General features: G+C 40.1%; 1 protein-coding gene across 1 annotated transcript; it reads left to right on the top strand.

The window, feature by feature from the left end:
- The first annotated feature begins 817 nt into the window (after window positions 1-817).
- On the top strand, window positions 818-22,230 carry LOC124260253 (excitatory amino acid transporter-like). Its single transcript, XM_046694510.1, has 9 exons — window positions 818-879; window positions 6,071-6,275; window positions 9,800-10,007; window positions 11,307-11,503; window positions 12,535-12,661; window positions 16,305-16,538; window positions 17,859-18,053; window positions 19,278-19,412; window positions 21,977-22,230. The coding sequence occupies exons 2-9, from the start codon at window positions 6,071-6,073 to the stop codon at window positions 22,128-22,130; spliced, it is 1,455 nt and encodes a 484-aa protein (XP_046550466.1). The 5' UTR covers window positions 818-879; the 3' UTR covers window positions 22,131-22,230.
- The last annotated feature ends 919 nt before the right edge of the window (window positions 22,231-23,149 follow it).

Below are 23,149 nucleotides of genomic sequence, written 5' to 3'. Positions count from 1 at the left end.
GATAATCGGTCAAACTTCAACGTTGATTCCACGTCAGATATCTACGTCAAAAAAACTTTCATATACAACCTATTTTCAATCTATTTTCAACGTTGAGGATCAACCTTTTTTCAACGTTGATAATCGGTCAAACTTCAACGTTGATTCCACGTCGGATATCTACGTCAAAAAAACTTTCATATACAACCTATTTTCAATCTATTTTCAACGTTGAGGATCAACCTATTCTCTTTGCCTGCTGGGTAAAGATGTATATCACAGATTCGCAAGTTACCACAAGCTACACAATATAGAACCTGGCCATATATCCCTGAAGGTTGATCACCAAACTGGGGACCATGGAGACTTTTGCTGGCTGCATGGACCCTAGCTGGATCTATATCATTCCTTCAGGTGTTGGCGAGTTCTATGCAAGTAGACCATTCATTATAAGAACATATATTTAATTGACTGTTGTAGACGGGGTGAAATAGTCCCAAATGACGTCATCATCGAACACCTGGCTGACTCCATTTCACAGGGGTGTCAATAACCTTGTACTGAGCTGACCTAAGAAATCAAGGTCATGGGTGTCCGTCGTTGGTCTCTGGGATTAATGACCCCGTACCCCGTGGGAAAAAGGATCCGGTGTGACTCATGCTGACTGAGGGGTTAATGACCGCGCGCCCCGTGGGAAACACATCATAGCATCACACCATGACATCACGCCATTATTTTTCACCAATCAGCGTAGATCTCACTTGAACTCTGACCACAAACTAGTTTTATCCGGTTTCATTTTTAACTATAAAAAACCCATTAATTCAACATCACTCATCACTTGCCGACTGCACTTTGAGGTGACTTCACGCCAACAGTACAAGATCAACAAACGAAAAGGTTTGTATGTTTATATATCATATGCTGTGCATGTTACAAGAAACACGAGATGTTTACATTTTAAACACCGAATAACCTTTTTGCTGGCGCGTGTCATTTCTCAGAGCGGGCACCCATTAAGGCTGAATCACCACAGTAATCGCTCACATTCCTGAACAAGCGCGCGTGCATTAAGGCATGTTGAATCACCACACACAGCGTTAATCGCTCCAATTTCCTGGAGTCGAAGTTATAAACAGAAACACATATGTCAAATGCTTGGTTTAAACACGAGGAGTTCATTCGCGTGCACCCGTTAACGCTGTCGCGTGTACACAAACTTTGTCAGGGCTCAAACGGGCGACCGTTAAATTACCGTTTTTTAAATTAGTGAATCGGTTTATGTCTTGATGTTGTCACTGATGTTGCTAGGTTTATAAATAAAACTATAATTAACAAGCATTGTCACTAAGGTGACATAATCCCCCGCCGCAAATTATCAAATCAAACTTATAAAGAGTGAAATTTTAAGATGAAGTTAAATGTCAACAAAAACATTATCTTGCTCTTTAGTTGTTCAAACACAGACATATTTTCAAGACTGACTTTGACCTTGACAGGAATGTCACAGTGTATGAAATATGCAAAACTAGTACTAAAGAAATTGCTTATTGAAAAACATTCAAGGGAGGTCTTGAAAGTCTATAAAGCAAATCCAGTGAACCGTTCTTAAAATATCTTGCTGACAATTCAGGTTAACATTCTGAAAACTTCATAGTGTCGTCGTGACCCTACAAATTACGTGAAGGTCATCAAAATTGACTTGGCCCTGGGCCTTTCCTAGATGAAGCTTGGTGTCAGATATGAAGAAAATCCACTGAATATGTTTTGCGATATCTTGCTGACTATCTTAACAAGCAATTTAACATGCTGAAATCTTCAAAGTGTCTCTGTGACCTTGAAAATTAAGTGAAGGTCACCATAATTAACTGGACCCGGCGCCTTCCCTGGATAAAGCTTGGGGTGAATATGAAGAAAATCCAGTTCACGGTTCTTGAGAGAGCTTTACATGCAGGTTTACATGCTGAAATCTTCAAAGTGTCGCCATGACCTCGAAAATTATGTGAATGTCACCAAAATCGACAGGGCCCTGCGCCTTCCCGAGCTAAAGCTTGGTAGTGAATATGCAGAAAACCCAGGGATCGGTTCTTGAGATAGCTTAACATTCAGGTAAAACGTGAAAGTCCCCTTGTGACCTTGAAATGAAGTTCAAGGTCACCAAACCTACCTTGGCCCTTTCTTATAGTGTGATGAACCTAGGTACCAAATATGAAAAGAATCTAGTGAACGGTTCTAAAGATATTCCAATTCGTACGTACGTACCTCCACCCTTCCCTCGTCTCACTCAGCCTAGGTGCAATATGATACCTCCTCAAGTTGTACTAAACAATCGTTGGTCTAACATATTAGCCTGTCTCACGGTTCCTGAACCATATTGTTTTCCCTACAGCCTAGCCCTCCCTGCAGTGCTAAGGCTCTAAATGAAGTCTAGATTTTCCCTTAGTTAATGTGAATCAACTCGTATTCCAGCCAAGGCCTACATCGAGACGTCGAGCACACCTTGGTATAGTGCAAAGTCGTCTAGTTATGTGCTGGACTAGGGTTTTATAACACATTTGTTAAATGCAATCAGCCTTCATTGCCACATGAAAATGGTTCGAGTTTGTCTTGACCATCACCAAAACAACCCAACTAAATATAATTTCAAATGTATTTCAAACTTACCGGTATTCACAATCCATATTTGAATATCCAATCCACATTGTCATTGTATCCTGCCTTGTAATGCCAACATATGTTTGTGATTGTTTCAAATTCCATACTATCCCAGTGTATCCAATGGGGGAAATTCAAGGATGATATTGAGATGTTATACCCAAACCCCATATTTTTGTGATTGTATTGAATGAATCAACCATAAAAAAACATGAGACTGATATGCACTTCCATGTAAATATAACATATGTTATATTTGGGATTGTGTCGTGCAAAGCACTCTCTCTCTCACAGTGCTAGCAGAGACGCGATCTGGTGACCCACATTTGCGTGTGTGGGACTATGCTTTGGGGAGATGAAGGGCGGGGGCACTGATGTGGCAGGGGGAGGGACGTTTCTGTCGCCAGTTAGCCTGGAAATTTCTCGCGAGTGTAAACAACGTATGTTAATATGATGATCAGCCCATGAATTACTCCCTACTTTCAAACTAAATAGTATGATTTTGTATTGAATGAATGCATCATGATAATACAAAACATCCATAAATATAATGCTACATGCTCGTTAGAATCAACACTAGCTATAGTTTGGCATGAAATGCATGTGGACCCGGTTTTTTGTAAATATCTCTTCATCCAATGACCCAATCGATCTCAAACTGTGCAAGTGGATTTTTTGTCAGACAACCAAATCACATTGTAAATCACCGATTTTATGCATTTGTATTAAAGAATCTGTCTATGTAACTGTCAACAAAATAAACAGCAGAACGCAGAATGCTTGCAGAGGGAGGCAGCCAATGACCTGTAACAGCGGCAGTGTTGGGTCATAAAGGTCAACGTTCGTCAATGTAGGTCAGCTATGCACGTGACAGGTATGAAGAGGTGTCACAGGTCGTGAACAGGGTAAGGTGGGTACCAACTGGTAACCATCATACTGAGTTTGTTTCTCTGAGTTGTTCAACATTAACCACAAAACCCATTAGTGAGAATTATTCTGTAGGTTAAAATCTTTAAATTTTGCAAATAGCTGGCGAATGACATCTCTGATGACCCTGATGTCAAAAGAATCTAACTTTGGATGCCTACCTTTTTGTACAAGGTTTTGTTTATTGGTTGTTGGTTTATTTTTCACAATTTTTAGCACGATGTTCTTTTTCATGCCAAGAGCAAAAGTTGTACGTTTCATGTAATCCGACACCTTATGAATCTTGGATATGATGACATGTTTCACCCAAGTCATCAAGCCTGACCACCCGATCCCGTTGGTCGCCTCTTACGACAGGCGTGGGTTCCTCACTCACTTACTCACGCGTCACGCTGAATGTATGAAGCCCACCTTCCGTGATATTGGTGGAATATTGCTAAAACGGTGTAAAACATGTTTCACGCACTCACTAATAGCCTTTGTATACACAACCCAAATACTGTCTTTTTTTAAACAGACCCACAAGGAAAACGCTGAATGAAATACCCTGATATTGGGAAAACACACCACAGTACGTTTGAGTCAGAAACGGACCGATGAATTGCAAATGTTATCATTGTACATAATTGCCACATAAATATAAATAGTACACATGTTTATCATCTACTAATACACAACAGCTTTCTTATATTTGAAAATGTTCCAGACTCCACCAAAAAGTTCTTTAAGAAACTATCATCATTGAAAACGCAAAAGTTGTTATCTGTCGCGGCGGAACAGCCACTATCTCACTGTGCCACTCTGCTCTCCCTTCACCTACCTTTTGTTAGGACTTTTATACACCACATCAACCAATGACAATCATTATTGATTTATTCTCAAATAGTCACAAATACACACAGCATTGTACAATGAACATCACACTCTTACACATGTAAATCTACATGACTACCCCAACGGACCACCTATTTCTGAGGTACTCCTACCAGGGCCAAATACGGACAGTTTGGAGAACATTATTCATGTTCGACCCAAGGATCATCCTCTACGTCCCAGCTCTTGAGAACACCACCACATTGAACACACTTGCAAGCGCCCCCTCTGATTAAGTACACATATCCTGCCTGGGCCATTTGAGGGGGACTCTGTTTCAACTGCACAGGCCAAGACTAAAAGGAATTCAGCCGTTCTTGGAACCGTGTTCGAGGCCTGAGAGGGATACTGTTCATACATAGGTACCCACCTAGATCATCATGACCATGAGGATACTGTGTCCTGTCTGTCTCTAGTCCCAACAATGCCATGGCTTGTATCTCTCCGCATTCCTCCAAAGCTTTACAGAAGAGGGAGTAGGCTTCTGGTCCCCGTCTAGGTAAGATGGTGAGTAGTTCTCTGACACGGTCAAAGGAGGTTGGAGGTTTTTCGATAATCTCTGCCTTCATGAAGATGGTAAGGACTTTAAACTGCATCAGTTTGTCGACCACCTCTACTACGTCCTTTTTAGCTTGCACTAGACCGGAGTGATTCTTCCTCAGGATATCATGGTGAACGGCTTCCATCTCCAAGATAAACAGCCAACAGAGAGAGCAAGAGTTGTATAGCTGGATGTCGTCTGTGTAGTCAGGGATGAAGTTTTGCATGATCCGAAATGAAGGGGTTTATATATTTCCATTTCCAAACCGGATTAAACCAGTTGATCTATCCGTATTCCATTATGTCATTCTCTTTCGGTTGCTATGCAACTGATCAAAAAATACCTCTGAGAAAAGTTGTTTATCCCACGGTCAGCTCAATACAAGGTCATTGCCCCCTGTGAAAAGAGGTCAGCCAGGTGTTCGATGATGACGTCATTTGGGACTATTTCACCCCCTCTACAACAATTGACTATGTCGGAGTGAAACTTTGAAAAGGTCTTGTGGACAACATTTTCAAATTTGAGTTCTAACGGTCACATTGAAATCGGTTTTAGTCATGACAATGGATGTGAATACATTAAATTAAAAGATTGAAAAATACATTAATTAATGGTGTTCAGAAACCATGTGTTGAAACTGTAAACACTCTAGAGACTGCCATGGCGCAATTAATGTGCAGCATGTATCGCATAAAATGAAATGGAATACTCAGGTCGACAATGCAGTAATGTAATATTCAGGTGTTTTTCGTACAAGGTTGTTTAACATTCGTTAATTCCCAAATTCAAAAGTAAGTTATTTTTACCGTGGCCTTGAAATTGAATGAAACATTTACCGAATAAACACCACCAAAGAATTTCTATAACCATGCAAAGTCCGTCTTTACATAACATTAAAACTTTAATGCACATTTCATTCAATTTCAAAAGTAAGCACCATTTTTATATTTGCTTTTTGATATTTCAATTTCATATCACCTTTCATTTGGGCAACTCATGTAAGATACGTGCTCATCCAACTCAAAAATAGTTCTTCGTGACAGGTTAGCAGTTCAACTTGTACACATCAAGCACTCTTTTGTTTTCTTTCTGCAGATGAAAGTGCTTCAGTTCCTCCAACAGAATCTCCTTCTCATCCTCACCATTCTAGCAATCGTCCTTGGAGTTATTGCTGGGCTGGTGTGTCGCCTGTTCGAGCCATCTTCAGATACTGTTCAGGTTGTACAGTTTCCAGGGGAGCTCTTCCTTCGTATGCTCAGAATGCTGATACTACCCCTGATAATATCTAGCATCATTACAGGTAACATAAAAAATTGTTAATTCAGCCAAAGTTTTCCACCTAGGTGGCACATAATGCTTTTAATCAATATATCATCAATCGTTGTTTACGCCAAATCATTGCTGAGAATGTTGGCCGGTCTTGCAACCAGGCACCAATGGCTAAACTGATGACGTAAATCCTGCTGAGGTATCAAGCAAGAACGGATCACATTTTAAGTCCCATGGCCTAGCTTGGGTTTCTAGTGGCTTACATTCCACATGAGAATATCTAGCATCGCTACTGTAATGTCTTATTTCCTACATATTCAAATCATAACAAGTAGTCAACGTAAGAAATGTGACTTCTTAAAGTGGCAATTGGAAGCTAGTTGAAGAAGAGGAACATATGTTTTGGATTTTGGGATAAAGATCTTTATGTGTAGGATAAAGCACGACTCCGAGGTTATGGTTGGGAAAGTAAGACCCGAGACCGGGGGGTGGGGAGAAGTAAGACTGAGAGCGCGATGATCGAGGGCTTACTTTCCCAACCATAACCGAGGAGGAGTGCTTTATTATACATATAAACCGTCAACGATGGATAATTAGATGATCATGTAATGAAGCTAGGAAAAAGTAAAACCTGGGAAGAGGTCTTACTTACAAAAAGTAAAACCGGGAAATAGGTCTTAATTACGAAAAGTAAAACCTGGGAGCAAACAAAAACTTCAAATGAGGTAATTCTGGAAGAAGCATAGTGTAAGTCCCGATGGCCTAGCTTGGGTTGCTAGTGATTAACACTCCACATGAGAGTATCTAGCATCATGACATGTAGTCAAAGTCAGAAATGTAAATACTTAAAGTGGCAATTGGAAGCTGGTTGAAGAAGAGGAACATATGTTTTGGATAAAGATCTTTATCACTAGATCAAAGAATTATAAACAGCATTGTGCACCAGGAGAATATATACATACATATGAAAGATATGTGAGTTTATACTACTTCAGAGGTTGATGTACAGAGTGATGACATTACTGATAGTTGTTGTGATTGTAGATGATGGGCATTACTTGCTTGATGACAGTGTAAGCGTCTACACCGAAACGGTCGCATCTGTTGTCAATCCTTAAAATCTGTTCCTCTCCAGTTTGTATGTGGTTGCTGTGGAACCACGTTTTAGTGTTGGGGGGTTTTAGTGTTGTGGTGTTTTAGTGGTGTAGGGTTTTAGTGTTGTGGGTTTTAGTGTTGTGGGGTTTTAGTGTTGTGGGTTTTAGTGTTGTGGGTTTTAGTGTTGTGGGTTTTTTGTGTTGTGGGGTTTTAGTGTTGTGGGTTTTTAGTGTTGTGGGTTTTAGTGTTGTGGGTTTTAGTGTTGTGGGGTTTTAGTGTTGTGGGTTTTAGTGTTGTGGTGTTTTAGTGTTGTGGGTTTTAGTGTTGTGGGGTTTTAGTGTTGTGGGTTTTAATGTTGTGGGGTTTTAGTGTTGTGGGTTTTTAGTGTTGTGGGTTTTAGTGTTGTGGTGTTTTAGTGTTGGGGGTTTTAGTGTTGTGGGGTTTTAGTGTTGTGGGGTTTTAGTGTTGTGGTGTTTTAGTGTTGTGGGGCTTTAGTGTTGTAGGGTTTTAGTGTTGTGGTTTTAGTGTTGTTTTAGTGTTGTGGGGTTTTAGTGTTGTGGGGCTTTAGTGTTGTAGGGTTTTAGTGTTGTGGGTTTTAGTGTTGTAGGGTTTTAGTGTTGTGGGGTTTTAGTGTTGTGGGGTTTTAGTGTTGTGGGGTTTTAGTGTTGTGGGGTGTTTGGGGTTTTAGTGTTGTAGGGTTTTAGTGTTGTGGGGTTTTAGTGTTGTGGGGTTTTAGTGTTGTGGGGTTTTAGTGTTGTGGGGTTTTAGTGTTGTGGGGTTTTAGTGTTGTGGGGTTTTAGTGTTGTGGGGTTTTAGTGTTGTGGGGTCTTTAGTGTTGTGGGGTTTTAGTGTTGTGGGGTTTTAGTGTTGTAGGGTTTTAGTGTGGGGTTTTAGTGTGTGGGGTTTTGTTGTTGTGGGGGTTTTAGTGTTGTGGGGTTTTAGTGTTGTGGGGTTTTAGTGTTGTGGGGTTTTAGTGTTGTGGGGTTTTAGTGTTGTGGGGTTTTAGTGTTGTGGTGTTTTAATGTTGTAGGGCTTTAGTGTTGTGGGGTTTTAGTGTTGTGGGGTTTTAGTGTTGTGGGGTTTTAGTGTTGTGGGGCTTTAGTGTTGTAGGGTTTTAGTGGTGTGGGGTTTTAGTGGTGTGGGGTTTTAGTGGTGTGGGTGTTGTGGGGTTTTAGTGTTGTGGGGTTTTAGTGTTGTGGGGTTTTAGTGTTGTGGGGTTTAGTGTTGGGTTTTAGTGTGTGTGGGGTTTTAGTGGTGTGGGGTTTTAGTGTGTGGGGTGTGGGGTTTTAGTGTTGTGGGGTTTTAGTGTTGTGGGTTTTAGTGTGTTGTGTTGGGTTTTAGTGTTGTGGGGTTTTAGTGTTGTGGGGTTTTAGTGTTGTGGGGTTTTAGTGTTGTAGGGTTTTAGTGTTGTGGGGTTTTAGTGTTGTGGGGTTTTAGTGTTGTGGGGTATTTAGTGTTGTGGTGTTTTAGTGTTGTGGGGCTTTAGTGTTGTGGGGTTTTAGTGTTGTGGGGTTTTAGTGTTGTGGGGTTTTAGTGTTGTGGTGTTTTAATGTTGTAGGGCTTTAGTGTTGTGGGGTTTTAGTGTTGTGGGGTTTTAGTGTTGTGGGGTTTTAGTGTTGTGGGGCTTTAGTGTTGTAGGGTTTTAGTGGTGTGGGGTTTTAGTGGTGTGGGGTTTTAGTGGTGTGGGGTTTTAGTGTTGTAGGGTTTTAGTGGTGTGGGGCTTTAGTGTTGTAGGGTTTTAGTGTTGTGGGGTTTTAGTGTTGTGGGGTTTTAGTGGTGTGGGGTTTTAGTGTTGTGGGGTTTTAGTGTTGTGGGGTTTTAGTGTTGTGTTTTAGTGTTGTGGGGTTTTAGTGGTGTGGGGTTTTAGTGGTGTGGGGTTTTAGTGTTGTGGGGTTTTAGTGGTGTGGGGTTTTAGTGTTGTAGGGTTTTAGTGTTGTGGGGTTTTAGTGTTGTAGGGTTTTAGTGTTGTGGGGTTTTAGTGTTGTGGGATTTAAGTGTTGTAGGGTTTTAGTGTTGTGGGGTTTAAGTGTTGTGGGGTTAAGTGTTGTTGGATTTCAGTATCTGGAGATGAATGCATGACATTGATCTTATCTCATTTGCGTTGACACTATATTGTTGACTTTGTACATGCTTCCTCCTTGTGTTGTAGGTTACATAAACCAAATATTTGGTATTGGACTTCAACAGTAACGTGATTATTGCTTAGAAGACTAAATTACCAACATCTATTGCATGTACATGTGTGCACAGAAGCAATAAAAATGACCACATCGCCCAGCTCCTTATCTGAGAACAGAAAGCTAAACAGACCATCCCAGTTCCGCACAAAATGCCAAGCGTATGAAAATACCCGTATTTACATTCAGTATATTATTGTTTTTGTACATTCTCTGTGTGTGGTATAAGCGGAGCATGCCTTTCAATGCCTTGCAATGTCTGACTTGCAATGTCTTTGCTCAGGTCTAGGCAATGTTACGGGATCTTCAGCAGGCAAGATAGGGGTACTGTCCATGATGTATTATGCAAGTACCTCTATTCTGGCAACACTTGTTGGCTTAGCGGTGGTCCTGATCATCAAACCAGGATCCTACACAGACTCGACAGCAACCTATGTTTCACAAAACAATGACGTTGTGTCTGGAATGGATGCCATACTAGATTTGTTCAGGTAAGACATACGGCAAACCTGGTAATAGTGACAAGGAGTAAATATTGGTGTTAACCGTGCACAACAACTCAATCCCTGGTCAATTATTAAATGCGATTAAACTTAACCAAAACAATAATGTTTATCATACCTGTTTGTCAGGTGTTTCCATTGACTTTGCAAGCGTGTCTTTTGACGTCTAATATGTCTTTCTTTTTGCATAACATATTCTTTTAATTCGATGTTAACTGAATCTAGCACTCTATTCGCCCACATAGTAAACTGCTTCTATTGTCAAAGAGTAAATGGCCATCCTTTTAGCTTCCATGTACAAACTTATTCTTCAAAGTCAGTGTTACGAGGGACAGTCAAAAAGTAGTGAGCCTGACCTAGTAAATGATACAAATGCAGCTGTTTTGATGTTTTATTTTTCTACATATTATCTGTCAACCTCAAGCAAATTGTTCCAGCCTTACGATCCCCATTTTGTTTGAAATTTTATCTTGGTACCCCCCAAAAGCGCAAAATCTGCAATAAATGCACCACAAACTTCAGGTAACAAAATATGCAAGAAACATTTTGTGTGTTTGAGATAGGTAGACGTCCGCTAGAATGAAACTTAGATATTAAAGTGGATAAAAAAGCAATTTGAAAGTACAATCGCTTGTTAAATTGATTCCCCTTTCATGATGTTTACTGAAACAGCTTGTGTTGGAGACACTACCCACCCCCGTTCAGACGACGAATTCATTAGGACATAACTGATTCTAATGTTTTCACTTTTTCACACATGATGCTAAAGGTTCAAAGTAAATACTGAATGGTCACAGAAGTGTCAACTCTCAGTATATTGTAAACAGGGCCAGCTTGAATATCTGGAGACAATGTTTTTGAAAGACTAACATGGGTGTGTCCTTAAAAAACAGCCCTGTCTAAACATAAATCAAGCAATCCAAATCTTTGAATGTTGATTATGACGGGAAGTCATCAAATACTATGCTAACATATTTTATATGACATTATCTGAGGGCATACCATTATCCAAAAGGTACTAAATGACGGATCGTTTTTCATTTTCTGCACTTTTTCTAGAAATATTATTCCCCAATGTGTTGTGATGACTAATATCTCGTTAATCACATTACCCATATATGTGAATTTTTTTATACGACTTTGCTAATGATTCCTACAAACTAAAATGGAAGCTTTTCAAACATTGGACATCAGGAATATAGTTAGGCTCACTACTTTTTGACCGACCCTCGTATCTGAATCAAGTACTCCAATCATTCATATAATAGACAATCTTCTGTTACCCAGGAACTTAATACCTGACAACATTGTGGCAGCAACGGTTCAGCATTCAACCACTGTGTCGGTAGCCGCGGAAGATGAAGGAGTGCACAGCGTCAACTCCAGTGCTGATGAAAGGATAAATGGTTCCATGGAAGTAAACAACATTCACCATCCTAATTCCACAAAGGAAACACTGTCGGTTAAAGGGGAAAACATCTTAGGTATGCTTGCCAGCTGTTTCCATCTGCGGGGTGTCTGGACCAAGTGTTTGTGAGGTGAGGTGAGGTGAAATTGGGTTTAACGTCGTGCTTGAGAATATTTCGCTCATATGACGACGTGCATGCGTGTGTATGTGTATGTGCGGCTGCTTGTCCTAGCCCAGACTGAAGCTGGTTTTATAATGCTAGCTCACTGAGATACCATGCCGCAGTGAAGCATGAATACCCCACTCAGACACATTATACTGATTTCGAGCCGATCAGTCCTTGTTGTACCCATTAATGCCGAGCGCCAGGCAGGGACCAACAAGTACTATATTTTAACGTATTTTGGTATGACGCGGTCGGGGATGGAACCCTCGACCTTCCGCTCTCCTGGCGGACGCTCTAACCACTACACCACGGAGGCGGTCATAATGAACCAGAATTAGTGGTCCCTTTCGGTTCATGCAAAAACCTAAAATGCAAAATGAAAAATTATCCCTTCTCACCTCGTATTGTGTGATAATTATACTTCCTTGAGAGGCATTTTAGAAGTTGTATAGATGAAGGAAAACCAAGTTCTATGGATAGTCAACTTCTTTATTGCAGTGAGTGCGTAGTTTCGGTGTAGGTACTAACACCGTTATCAAGCAGTGATAACTTGCTTGATATCGGTGTTAGTACCTACACCGAGACGTCGCAATCATTGCAATAAAGAAGGCATAGAACTTGCTTTTCCTTGTGTGATATAGACGATGCTTACTTTACGCCTCTGAGCTATCAATGACTACCCGTGAAGATCTGTGTTAGAATTGGTCTTCAGTAACCCATGCTTGTGGAATGATCGGGTGGTCAGGCTCGCTGACTTTGTTTGACACATGTATCCCAATTGAGTAGGTCGATGTCCATGCTGTTGATCAATGGATTGTCTGGTCCAGACTCGATTATTTACAGATTGCCGCCATATAACTGGAAAATTGCTGAGTGAGGCGTAAAATTAAACTCACTCACTCACTCGATAACGTAATTGACTTACGATTCTCTTCTGACAGGATTACTCACCTACTGCATTGTGTTTGGTGTGACGCTCAGTAAACTTGGTCAGCGTGGAGCTGCACTGATACAGTTCTTCTCACAGATCAACACTGTCACCGTCTACATGATCAAACTTGTCATGTGGTGAGTTGGGTTTAGGATGTGAACCGTCACTTTAGTTCACGTGGGTATGACGATAACAATTTAAAAGATAGCCATTTAGCAAAGGTGGATTAGTAGACTTTAGGACGTGAAATCCTACTACAGATTTCTACTACTACCAAGGAATGTAGTAGCAAATGAACCAACGTTATTGTCAGCTTTGCATAATAATTACGTTTCATTTACATAACATTTTAACCGGCATTACATGGGCATCCTTCTGGGACATATTCCATTGCTCCCTATCTGGTAACTCCTGGGAAGACTATAGTGCCAGATAAACATTTGAGAGAATTTATGAGTGAGAGAGTAAAAATTAACGTCACATTGGTAATACTTCAGCCATATCGTGACGAGAACACAATTGACATAAAAAATTAAATTAAACATTAATTAAGATAGCACTTGCACAACAAGTAATGACAAACAGAGCAAAATTGTTGGAATAAACACTAAGAAATATCAAATTTATGAATATCTATCATATCACATTACTGCTGCATGTTTATTGCAATAATGGCCCGTGAACACCCGGGGTAGAACCCATGTTTGCCACAAAAGGCGACTATGCTTGTCGTACGTGGCGACTAACGGGATCGGGTTGTCAGGCTCGCTGACTTGGTTGACGCATGTCATCGGTTCCCAATTGCGCAGATCGATGCTCATGCTGTTGACCACTGGATTCTCTGGTCCAGACTCGAGTGTTTACAGACCGTTGCCATATAGCTGGAATATTGCTGAGTGCGGCGTAAAACTCACTCACTCACTCGCTCATTCACTGTTGCAATAATTACTGTAATAATTGTAAAATTACGAATGACAAACACTAAAAACTATGCACCACTACGGCATCAATATTTTTTTAGCACGAACAAATATGACGTGACTAGAACAATGGTGGGCGGAAGTGTACCACTTTATTTCACCGGGTCTGACTCGATTACACAGACAATGACAGATAATAACATCGAGGTTAATGGATCACGTGGTGGTCATGTCGTTCTAAATATACCACAATTATGCTTGCTATTATTTCAAACATCAAAATCCTGAATGGAGTGCAGTTGCCTCATGACCCCTGATTTACTTACTGCGTGCTATATTTAGAGGCTACACAGCAGCAGAAACTGTCATCTACAGCTTCCTTCAATGCAATATATTTTGACTTACTCTTTATTTAGGCCCTAATAACCAACTGACCCCACATCAAGACCCACACATTCCAATGACTGTGAAGGTCAACACTACCGTCACTTTGTAATACCAAATTATTATTATAGGATATTTATATAGCGCACATATCCACGCACTAGTGCATGCTCAAGGCGCTGGTATTTTTTCCCTCGATCATTCGATGTCAATATCAACTGCACATCGTATTACCAATCTCAACTCCCTGGGGAGTATACAACTCTTGCTGCCACTAGGCGCACCGAGTTATTGTGGCTTCCTCATCCTAACGAGGTACCCATTCACAGCTGGGTGGACTGGGACACGTAGTCACAGTATTTTGTCCAACTTCACTGCACGTTGCTGTACCCGCAACTAGGTGTTTGCACGTATTCATGTGGCCACCATTTGGACATATACCAACGGATTCGTGGGTTCTTTTAAGTGCACAGCGTTGTGTACTGTACACTAGGGGTTGTGACAACACGGAAAGAGTCTACACGCTAAGTTGACTCCAAGGTTTTTACACCCGGTCACAGGTGGGCTCGATCCCGGCCCCCAACCTCGCTGGATCAGTAGCCTGGCGCCTTATCCAGCTCGCCCACTGCGTTAACCTATCACATACAATCAACAACAGCAAATACGAGCATGAGGACAAAGTGATCATACACCTGGATGCTTTACAAAGAAAGGAAAGATAATTAATTTGCTGAAAAACCTATGTGGGACAGCTTATTACAGTGAAAAGCAGGCGAACGGTTGAATAAACGAAACATGAATAAAAGGTGGGATAGGGATGCGGAATGGTAGAATAAATTTACAAATTTGATATAAACGTAAAGGATTCTCAAATAATAAAATTAATAATACACTTGTCCACATTAAGGTAAAAAAGCGTTAATGGTGAAATATCCCGCACTTGCCATTGGCCATACATTGCTTCCGTAGATTTTTCTGTAGATTTGCCACGTAATAGTAAAGTTGTTTCTGCATGATAACGTCAACGTATTCATATGATTTCACTTTTCCTAAGCATACTCACGCATTTCATAGTGTTCTCTGAAATCACTTTTTGGTCCATGAATGCCCATTTGATACTTTAGTGTTTGAAATATGAATCCTTCAGCTTGTACACTATCCAAAAATATCTTAATGAATGTAATGAATTTCGCTATCTGTATCCAATATTACAGATACATTGTCTCTACATATTCAATTCGTTTCCAACATTAATTTGGTTGTAACTCAACACCTATACGAAAGTCTATTCCGATCATATTTGCAACAACTAGATATTTCCAACCATTTTGATTCCGTCAGTAGTTTATGTAATCAATCTGGAAGTAACAGACATAACATTCCTCGTCCCAAAATGTCAACACAATGTACAACCATACTTTCCCAACAATAGCAGGTTTTTTTGTGTTGTTGCTATATGGCTGCCGTCTGCTGATATACTATTCAAAAAAAGAAACGCATGACCCAGAAATCTGTTGCGAAAATGTTGTATTTTCAAACATGCATAACACAAATAGACTTTAGTACATGAATTTTTGCATCAGTTTAGAAGAAGGAAATGTCTCAGTCCAATCATTCTCAACCTGTTCCGTACAGTTTGACCGGATATCCTCCAAAGTCCAGGCACCCTGGTTGCCGTGCTCTCACCCGTGGCAGTACGATCACGCAAATGTAGTACCCCGATGTACCAATCTTGGGCTACAGTGGTGACTCGATGTCTGCCTGTACGGGGACGGTCATTTATTATGCCTGTTTGGTTGTAACGAGCTGTAAGCCGTGATATCGTGCTCAGACTAACATTCAGACGCCTGGCAACTGAAGATTGGTAATCTCCACCATGCATTCTTTCAATGGCGACGTACGGTATCGCAGCGTCAAAACGTGATGTAGGAATTTGACCTTGAAAATCCTTCAAAACGAATGACAATTTCCGTATCTAATCTGGATTTTTATAGCCATACAGTGCATGCTCATTACTGCGCCATTTCAACTGGAAGGTGATTACGGTTGCGTTGTGGTGATGCCTTTTTAATCCTTGTAAGAAATCTCATCAAAATCAACATTTTCAGGTAAATTCGAATTTTCACTTGTGCAATTGTGTCAGATCATGTTATCAACACTTTTGTTACATATTTTATCGATTGTTTGAACACAATAGGTAATTAATAGATTTCTAAAAGTGCAAAACGCCTATGCGTTTCTTTTTTTGATAGTATATTTGACGCTGGACTAGACATTCCAGTCATTAGCACCATGACCGTCGATCTACGTAACAGAGATACCATGACAAAGTCAACAATCAAAGGACAAGCATTTGATTATGTCATGAAGCCCAAAATCGCAAATCCATACGAGAGGGTATTTACTGAAATATATTATACAGTATACAGATATAGAACCAAAACCCCCGATTCAGTATCCGCTGTATCGTTTCCAGGTACTCTCCATTTGGAGTAATGTCTCTGATCATGGGCCAGATAATGTCTGCAGCCGACATATCGAAGACTGGACAAACTGTTGCGGTCTACATGGCTACAGAGATGGCGGGACTCGCGGTCCACAGTGTGGTGGTCCTTCCCGCCATGTACTTCATCCTGACCAGACAGAACCCATATTTGATATACCTCAGATCACTGCCTGCTCTGCTCACAGCCTTTGCAACAAGCTCCAGGTGAGCACGACCCAAGTTTTATATCTCTAAGATCCAAAATGATTGCGTACATCATGCATTCACATGTCTCTGTATCACCTGATGACAAATGTACCTATTCGCTTTCATGAGAACAAACTTTGACTCTTTTTCAGTGGCATTTAGAAGTTGTACATAGATGTCCAAGATATTTTAATGGATTAAACTTCTTTTCTATTTCCCTCACGACGTTTCGGGACCAGGTCAGGTCCCTTCATCAGGTGAATTGACCTTTGTTTGGCAGTTCACCTGATGAAGGGACCTGGAATGGTGAGGGAAGTAAAAAATAACTTTAATTTATACAAATATCTTGGAAAACGTTGACTCGATTGGAAATAGAATACTAGTTTGTATATGACTTTGTTATCCGTAGAAGGCGTCTAATTTGTTCAGTTTCTACACAATGCGCATTGAACAACTCAGAAAAGGTTTAATTAGGTAAGCATCATCCCATTTGGTTTGTGCCCAAGAAATAACAGGACCTATGTATGTACGTCACCTTGCAGTTATTGTTTCTGGCGCTGCCACACTGCCGAGGTGTTGTCCAACAGGTTTTTTGGCACTATTGAGCTTTTTCTTATTAAATACAGCATTGTTTTGAATGAAATATATTCCATATATATCTGACATTATTACTCAAACATGAACACCAGCAGCTCGAGAGGCAGTTGCTGTTAGAAAGCGAGAAATAGTCAAGTATGAACACTTTAGGACAACAATCTATTTAAGACTTCTTACATGATTCAACTACATACATAGTTCTGTACCACACTCTGTCTCGATTGGATCTATACCGAAATACTGTAAAACACGGTCAGATCGAATTCATCGGGACCACTGATTGTAGCTCGTTATACACATAATGAATAAAACACAGATCATGTTGCCAGGGAAAAACCGAGTTCGTGTCATCCATCAGGTTGCAATAAGCGTCTCCTATTAACATAACTTCTTTGAGTGGCATTTAGAAGCTGGTGATGAACACAAGCGATTTTTGGGTGGGCAGACTACCTCTTTTTTGCAATGGATGAGACGTTTCGGTGTAGATGCTAGCACTTGCTTGATATCTGTGTCAGCATCTACAACAAAACGTCGCATCACTTGCAATAAATAAGTTTCTATTAAAAATCGTTTCTGTTAATATCAACATATTCTGTGATACATAAATGTTATCCCCACAAAGTGTCCCCATTGTCATCTTTCAACATCCACGGAATGCCTATCGAACAGCTCCAGAAATATACTTGTGGTGTGCCCAAACAGTTGATAAGTTTGTGCATTCAACTGTGTTTTTGCTTGTAGCGCGGCTGCTCTGCCGGTGACAATGCAGTGTGTTGAAGAGAGGCTGCAGATGGACAAGAGGATCTCAAGGGTCATCCTCCCAGTGGGTGCAACTGTAAACATGGACGGTGGAGCTGTGTACGGGGTCGTGGCTGCTGTGTTCATAGCTCAGTACAATGGAATAACCCTGTCATTTGGAGACTTCTTCATAATCTGGTAAGAGTGAGCGAGTATAGTTTTACGCCGCATTTAGCAATATTCCAGTAATGTCACGGTGGGGAACACCAGGAATGGGCTTCACACATTGTACCAATGTAGGGAATCGAACCCGGGTCTTCGGCGTGACGTGCGAACGCTGTAACCACTAGGCTACCCCACCGCCCGGTAAGAGAGAGGGTGTGATGGAGAGTGAAACTATATACATACAACATCACATTTATTACATCTGCAGTCAGAGGGACAACCCTTGGTCCATAATCATAAGCAACCTCTGCTACAAGGTGATAACTTTTCTCTGTGTGTGTGTGTGTGTGTGGGTGTGTGTGTGAGAGAGAGAGAGCGAGAGAGAGAGAGAGAGAGAGAGAGAGTCTGTCTGTATTTCTGTGTCTTTGAGTCTGTCTGTAACATTATATTGACAGTACAGTATCATACTTGCCTATGTACAAACATATTCTTTCCTGCTCTCGCTAGAGTGAGTAAGTGAGTTGGGTTTTACGCCGCTTTTAGCAATATTCCAGCAATATCAAGGCGGGGGACACCATAAATGGGCTTCACACATTGTGCCCATGTGTGGATTCGAACCCGGGTCGTCAACGTGACGACCCAACGCTTTAACCATTAGGCTACCCCACCGCCCCTGCTCTCGCTAGAGCTAAAGTTCAAGTGAGTGTGCACTCTCTGACCTCTGTTTGTTTTATGTTTACTCGAATTCGGCCACTAACAAAAACTAAACTAAACTTCTGTAAATAAAACACATTTACACAATTCCGGTCCATAACAATAAAACACATTTGCTTTCCAAATGAATTAGTGATCCGACCAATGGTTCCCGAATATGCAACGCTCCAAAGATAAACACAAGCAACGACAAGGCAATTGTTCACCTGAAGGAACGCGTAATCATGGATGAAAGTTTTGACAACCCATTACAAGACTTGTTTACTCTATATAAATGAACACACATTCATGAATTGATATTGCAATGACAGTACACAGAAAGCATGTCAGTACAATTGGTCTGTTGGTTACCTGGCGTTTAACGCCGCCCCCAGCAGTGTTATAGCTGTAAATAATCAACTCTGAACCAGACAATCCCGATATCAACAGCGTAAGCATCGATCTACGATATGATGGCAGGTGTCAACCAAGTCTGCGAGTTGAGGCAATGTATAAAAATCATCAATTGTATGAAGAGTCGCAAAATGTCTTTATGTTTTCTAGTTTAACAGCGTTCCTAACCAGCATTGGGACTGCCAGCATACCTGGGTCTGATCTGGCAATGCTGATGCTTGTCATCCGGGCGATTGGTCTCCCAGTTCGGGGCGCCTCTCTGTTGCTCACAATCAACTGGCTGATGTAAGTTTACATGAAAATCACTGTTGATATGAAGTACCAACGTTTGTTCCTGTGTCTATGAAGATGTCCTTGAAAAATATCCTCTTCTCAGAGATAATATTCCAATATTCTATTATTCTTCCAGCTTATATTCTTAAAGAACAAATAAACTTTGTTTTTTTTTGTACTCTTTTAACTAATAAATATGAAAGATTTGTGGTTAGACTTATGCGGAACACCACCTTCATTCTTAAAAAAACTAAAATACCGAGCGATTAAAGGTTGCGAAAAAAGTCGCCTGCTTCACTCTCGCCCGCCAACGAAACCACAGACAGGTTACGTAACTATGTCGCCAGAGCACTGCAGTGACGTCATATGAGGACGATTTTCAGTTAGTTGTATGATTTCTCGACATCAGCGACGACATGCCGAATCGTTGCTTTGTCGTCAATTGCTCCTAGGGGTCGGGCGATGGTGTCACCATGCACAGATTTCCACAGGACCCCGCAAGTTCGTGCTAAATGGGTTATGTTTGTGAGTGCGAAGCGAGCGTTGTGGAAGCCTGAAACGATATCTTACTGGAGTTCAGATCGCTTCACGGAAGTTAAAGAATCAAAACTACTTACTAGTTGTATTAAAATATGTATATGATTGATGACCATAGAGATTTACCATGACACAACTTGTAACATAACGATTTTCCTCGGAAGTGAGGTTGTGGTCGAAGTAACAATAATATTGTAAGTAGTATTACATTGACAGCCACCTCGCTGCCACCCAAAAAATTGTTATGTTATAAGCTATGTCATGCAAAATCCTATTGGCCATCAATCAAATACATATATTACTACCAGTAGAAAGTAGTTTTGATTTTGTAACTCGGTGAAAACAAACCTAAATAGCATTTATCCTCAGACTGGCGTATGTTCGCGACAGGGAGCGGCCATTCTTGAAAATCGTAAAGTGACGGGCTAAAGTTTGTTAGAATTTATGAGATTATGGTTTGTTTTCATCAAGTTAGAAAATCAAAACTACTTTCTACTCGTAGTTAAATATGTATTTCAATCATAACCAAACGGATTATGCATGACACAACTTATAACATAACAATTTCTTCCACGGAAGCGAGGTGGGGGTCGAAGTCACAATACTGCGCGATAAATTTCTTGCTACATTCACGTGGTTAACAGACACTCACCAGTATGTAGATACTGTAGTCAATGTACGTCTTTATATTTGCTCTTATAATCCTAATTAGTTTAAACTTGTATGCATTTTGAAACTAAATAAAAAGCAGACGATCTGTTGATGCTCATAGTGAATTTATAACAGAATTGTAATATCTAGACATTTTATAGTTTGCCAATGTGAATCATAATTCGGACACACACCCTAGTGTATGTTGTCTGTCTCATTACACTTCACGGCGAAAACAATGATTCTGTTCAATGCTACGACAAATGAATAAAAACAAATTGCAAATATTAAAATTAAAACAGATTAAAGTTATAGGAACGATGTCAGGATATTACCTTGTTCGAGGAATGTATCCATCAATATCCACAAAAACAAATGCCATTCATCTGCAGACACCGACACGACAGAGTGTATTCAGTATAGATTAGTAAATCTACATACATAAACACTACCTTTTGACAAATCCGCTGTGTAAAATATAAGTAATTGATCAATCAGCGTGTAATCGGTTAATCCTTTGATCGTTGTTTATAATGTTGAATATTTACTCCAGACACAAGAAATGCCAAATGGGAGCCTTTGTCGGGTAATCTAAGTGTGTTACCACTAATTATACCTGTTATAAATTCATTAACTGACCATCAAGTGAATGATGACAAATAACATGTGTAGGTTTATACCACCTAACACGGGTTACAACAAGGGAGTATTAATTGCTGTATTGCATGTTAAAACTTATGGGCCGACACTGTTTTGAGAATACAAACAGATTTTTACATGACATGATTAAATATCGAGGTCAAAAACACAGAAATGGGATCAATTTGGATCAGTCATTATACAAATGAAGCCTAACGACACCAAGCGATTTTGACAGAATCGTCTATGAAAACAAGTTGTAACTCGGAAACTAGGCAAAGCAGGAAACAAAATCAAATGACAGTAGATTGTGAGAACATATAGCTTTCATTTTCCACAACAGCTGTCACGATTTCAGGTTTATACAAACCTGTAAATAAGATAATTTACCCCCTGAAATGTAGATGAATTCTGCATCGGCCCTCATATCTATTCCTCATATGACGTAACAGAGACGCCCCGCTTTGATTGGTTGAAATTTCGTTCGCGGGTGAGAATTGTGCACTGTTGTCGAAAAGGTCGTTTTAAGTTAATTAAAGACCGAAATGAGTAGTTTTCATGACGGGGTTTCATTTATAGCGATGCCTGTTAGTGATTTATGTATTTGTACCCCTCTAGAGTATATGTGATCTTTAAGTAAAACTTCTTTTTTGAATGTAGTTTATAACAAGAACTTTGCACAATTATGACAAAACAAGCCCTGATTAAAATGTAAGGTATCTGTGACTGATGTATCATTATCCTTCCAGGGATCGTTGTGGCACCACCGTAAATGTGGCCAGTGATTGTCTAATGGTGGGAGTTGTCTCCCGTTTCACCAACCTTCCTCCACGTGACCCATCAGAGACACAGTTTGATCCTGTGCAGGAAGAGGAGCGGATGATCGCAGATAACCGAGTATAATACCATCAAAATGTGTCTTATATTTAACCCTTTGTTCTCAGCACGACGAAGACACAATACTTGGCTGGGGATTTTGTTGTTTAATCAGTTCGTCCAGGAAAGCCAGTTGGAATGAATGAAGTACCTTTGACTTTTCTCTGACTTTTTTTTCCATACAAGAGCTTATTGTTTGCAACAGCATTCTAATTAAAGCTGATAATGTTTTCCTGTGATCTTCTCTTAATTAAAATATCAAGTCGATATCTGCATTATAATTACTTAAACATTCATATTAATATCTTTAATATCCGTGATATGCCCCTGAGCCTGTCAGCTCTCAATATATAGTCAACACCAGTGAATAACCAGAACTAATTATATTAGGACTGCACGGTATTACCGGTTCACCGGTATACCGCAATACGCTTTTCAAGCGATACGTATTGCAATATTTTTGTCTGAGAACCGGTATATTGGGTAAAAGACATATATGAAGTTTTTTATTATCTTTATGGTTTAAATTAAAATCTACACATACTTTCATTCACAACAAACGATCTCCTCCGTTATTCAATGACAAAACGGCATACTGTAATACTATAAAGTGTATATAAAGGAAAGTACAATCCTTGGCTGAGCAACCTAATTTTGAGGTTATTGTTATCAGAATGACTGATTATCTTCCATATGTATTGATGAAATGAAGTATTCTTTAAAACAAATCATTGGTTTGTTTTCATTTTCACTAATAATATCGGATTACATGATTAACAAATTTACTTACGTGTATGTATTTTATTTGGACGGTATTTCAAAACAGGTGGTAAACTAACCTTGCAACGATATCAGAAGATGATATCGTTTCTGATATCTCTACAATCGCAAAAAGGTTCAACCCAAACGTTTCTGAAACGTTTTTAGAAGGTTTCTAATGTTTCTCGCCAACGTTTCGTCAAAACGTTTTTAAAACGTAAAAAAACTCCACAAAATCAGGTTTTAAAACGTTTTTTTGAACGTTTTTAAAACCAATGGAAACGTTT

This window comes from Haliotis rubra, unplaced genomic scaffold, assembly GCF_003918875.1.
Source record: "Haliotis rubra isolate DU_JTF1 unplaced genomic scaffold, ASM391887v1 Scf757, whole genome shotgun sequence".
Taxonomy (NCBI): Eukaryota; Metazoa; Mollusca; class Gastropoda; order Lepetellida; family Haliotidae; genus Haliotis; species Haliotis rubra.
Note: the sequence above shows the minus strand (reverse complement) of the source record. Positions and strands in the feature narration are given on the sequence as shown.

Excerpts from the sequence above, each read along its gene's own strand:
- LOC124260253 (XM_046694510.1), top strand. The coding sequence starts at position 6,071 with ATGAAAGTGCTTCAGTTCCTCCAACAGAATCTCCTTCTCATCCTCACC. Across the intron at positions 12,662-16,304 it reads ATGATCAAACTTGTCATGTG|GTACTCTCCATTTGGAGTAA; the intron begins GTGAGTTGGGTT and ends TATCGTTTCCAG. Across the intron at positions 19,413-21,976 it reads CTCACAATCAACTGGCTGAT|GGATCGTTGTGGCACCACCG; the intron begins GTAAGTTTACAT and ends TTATCCTTCCAG.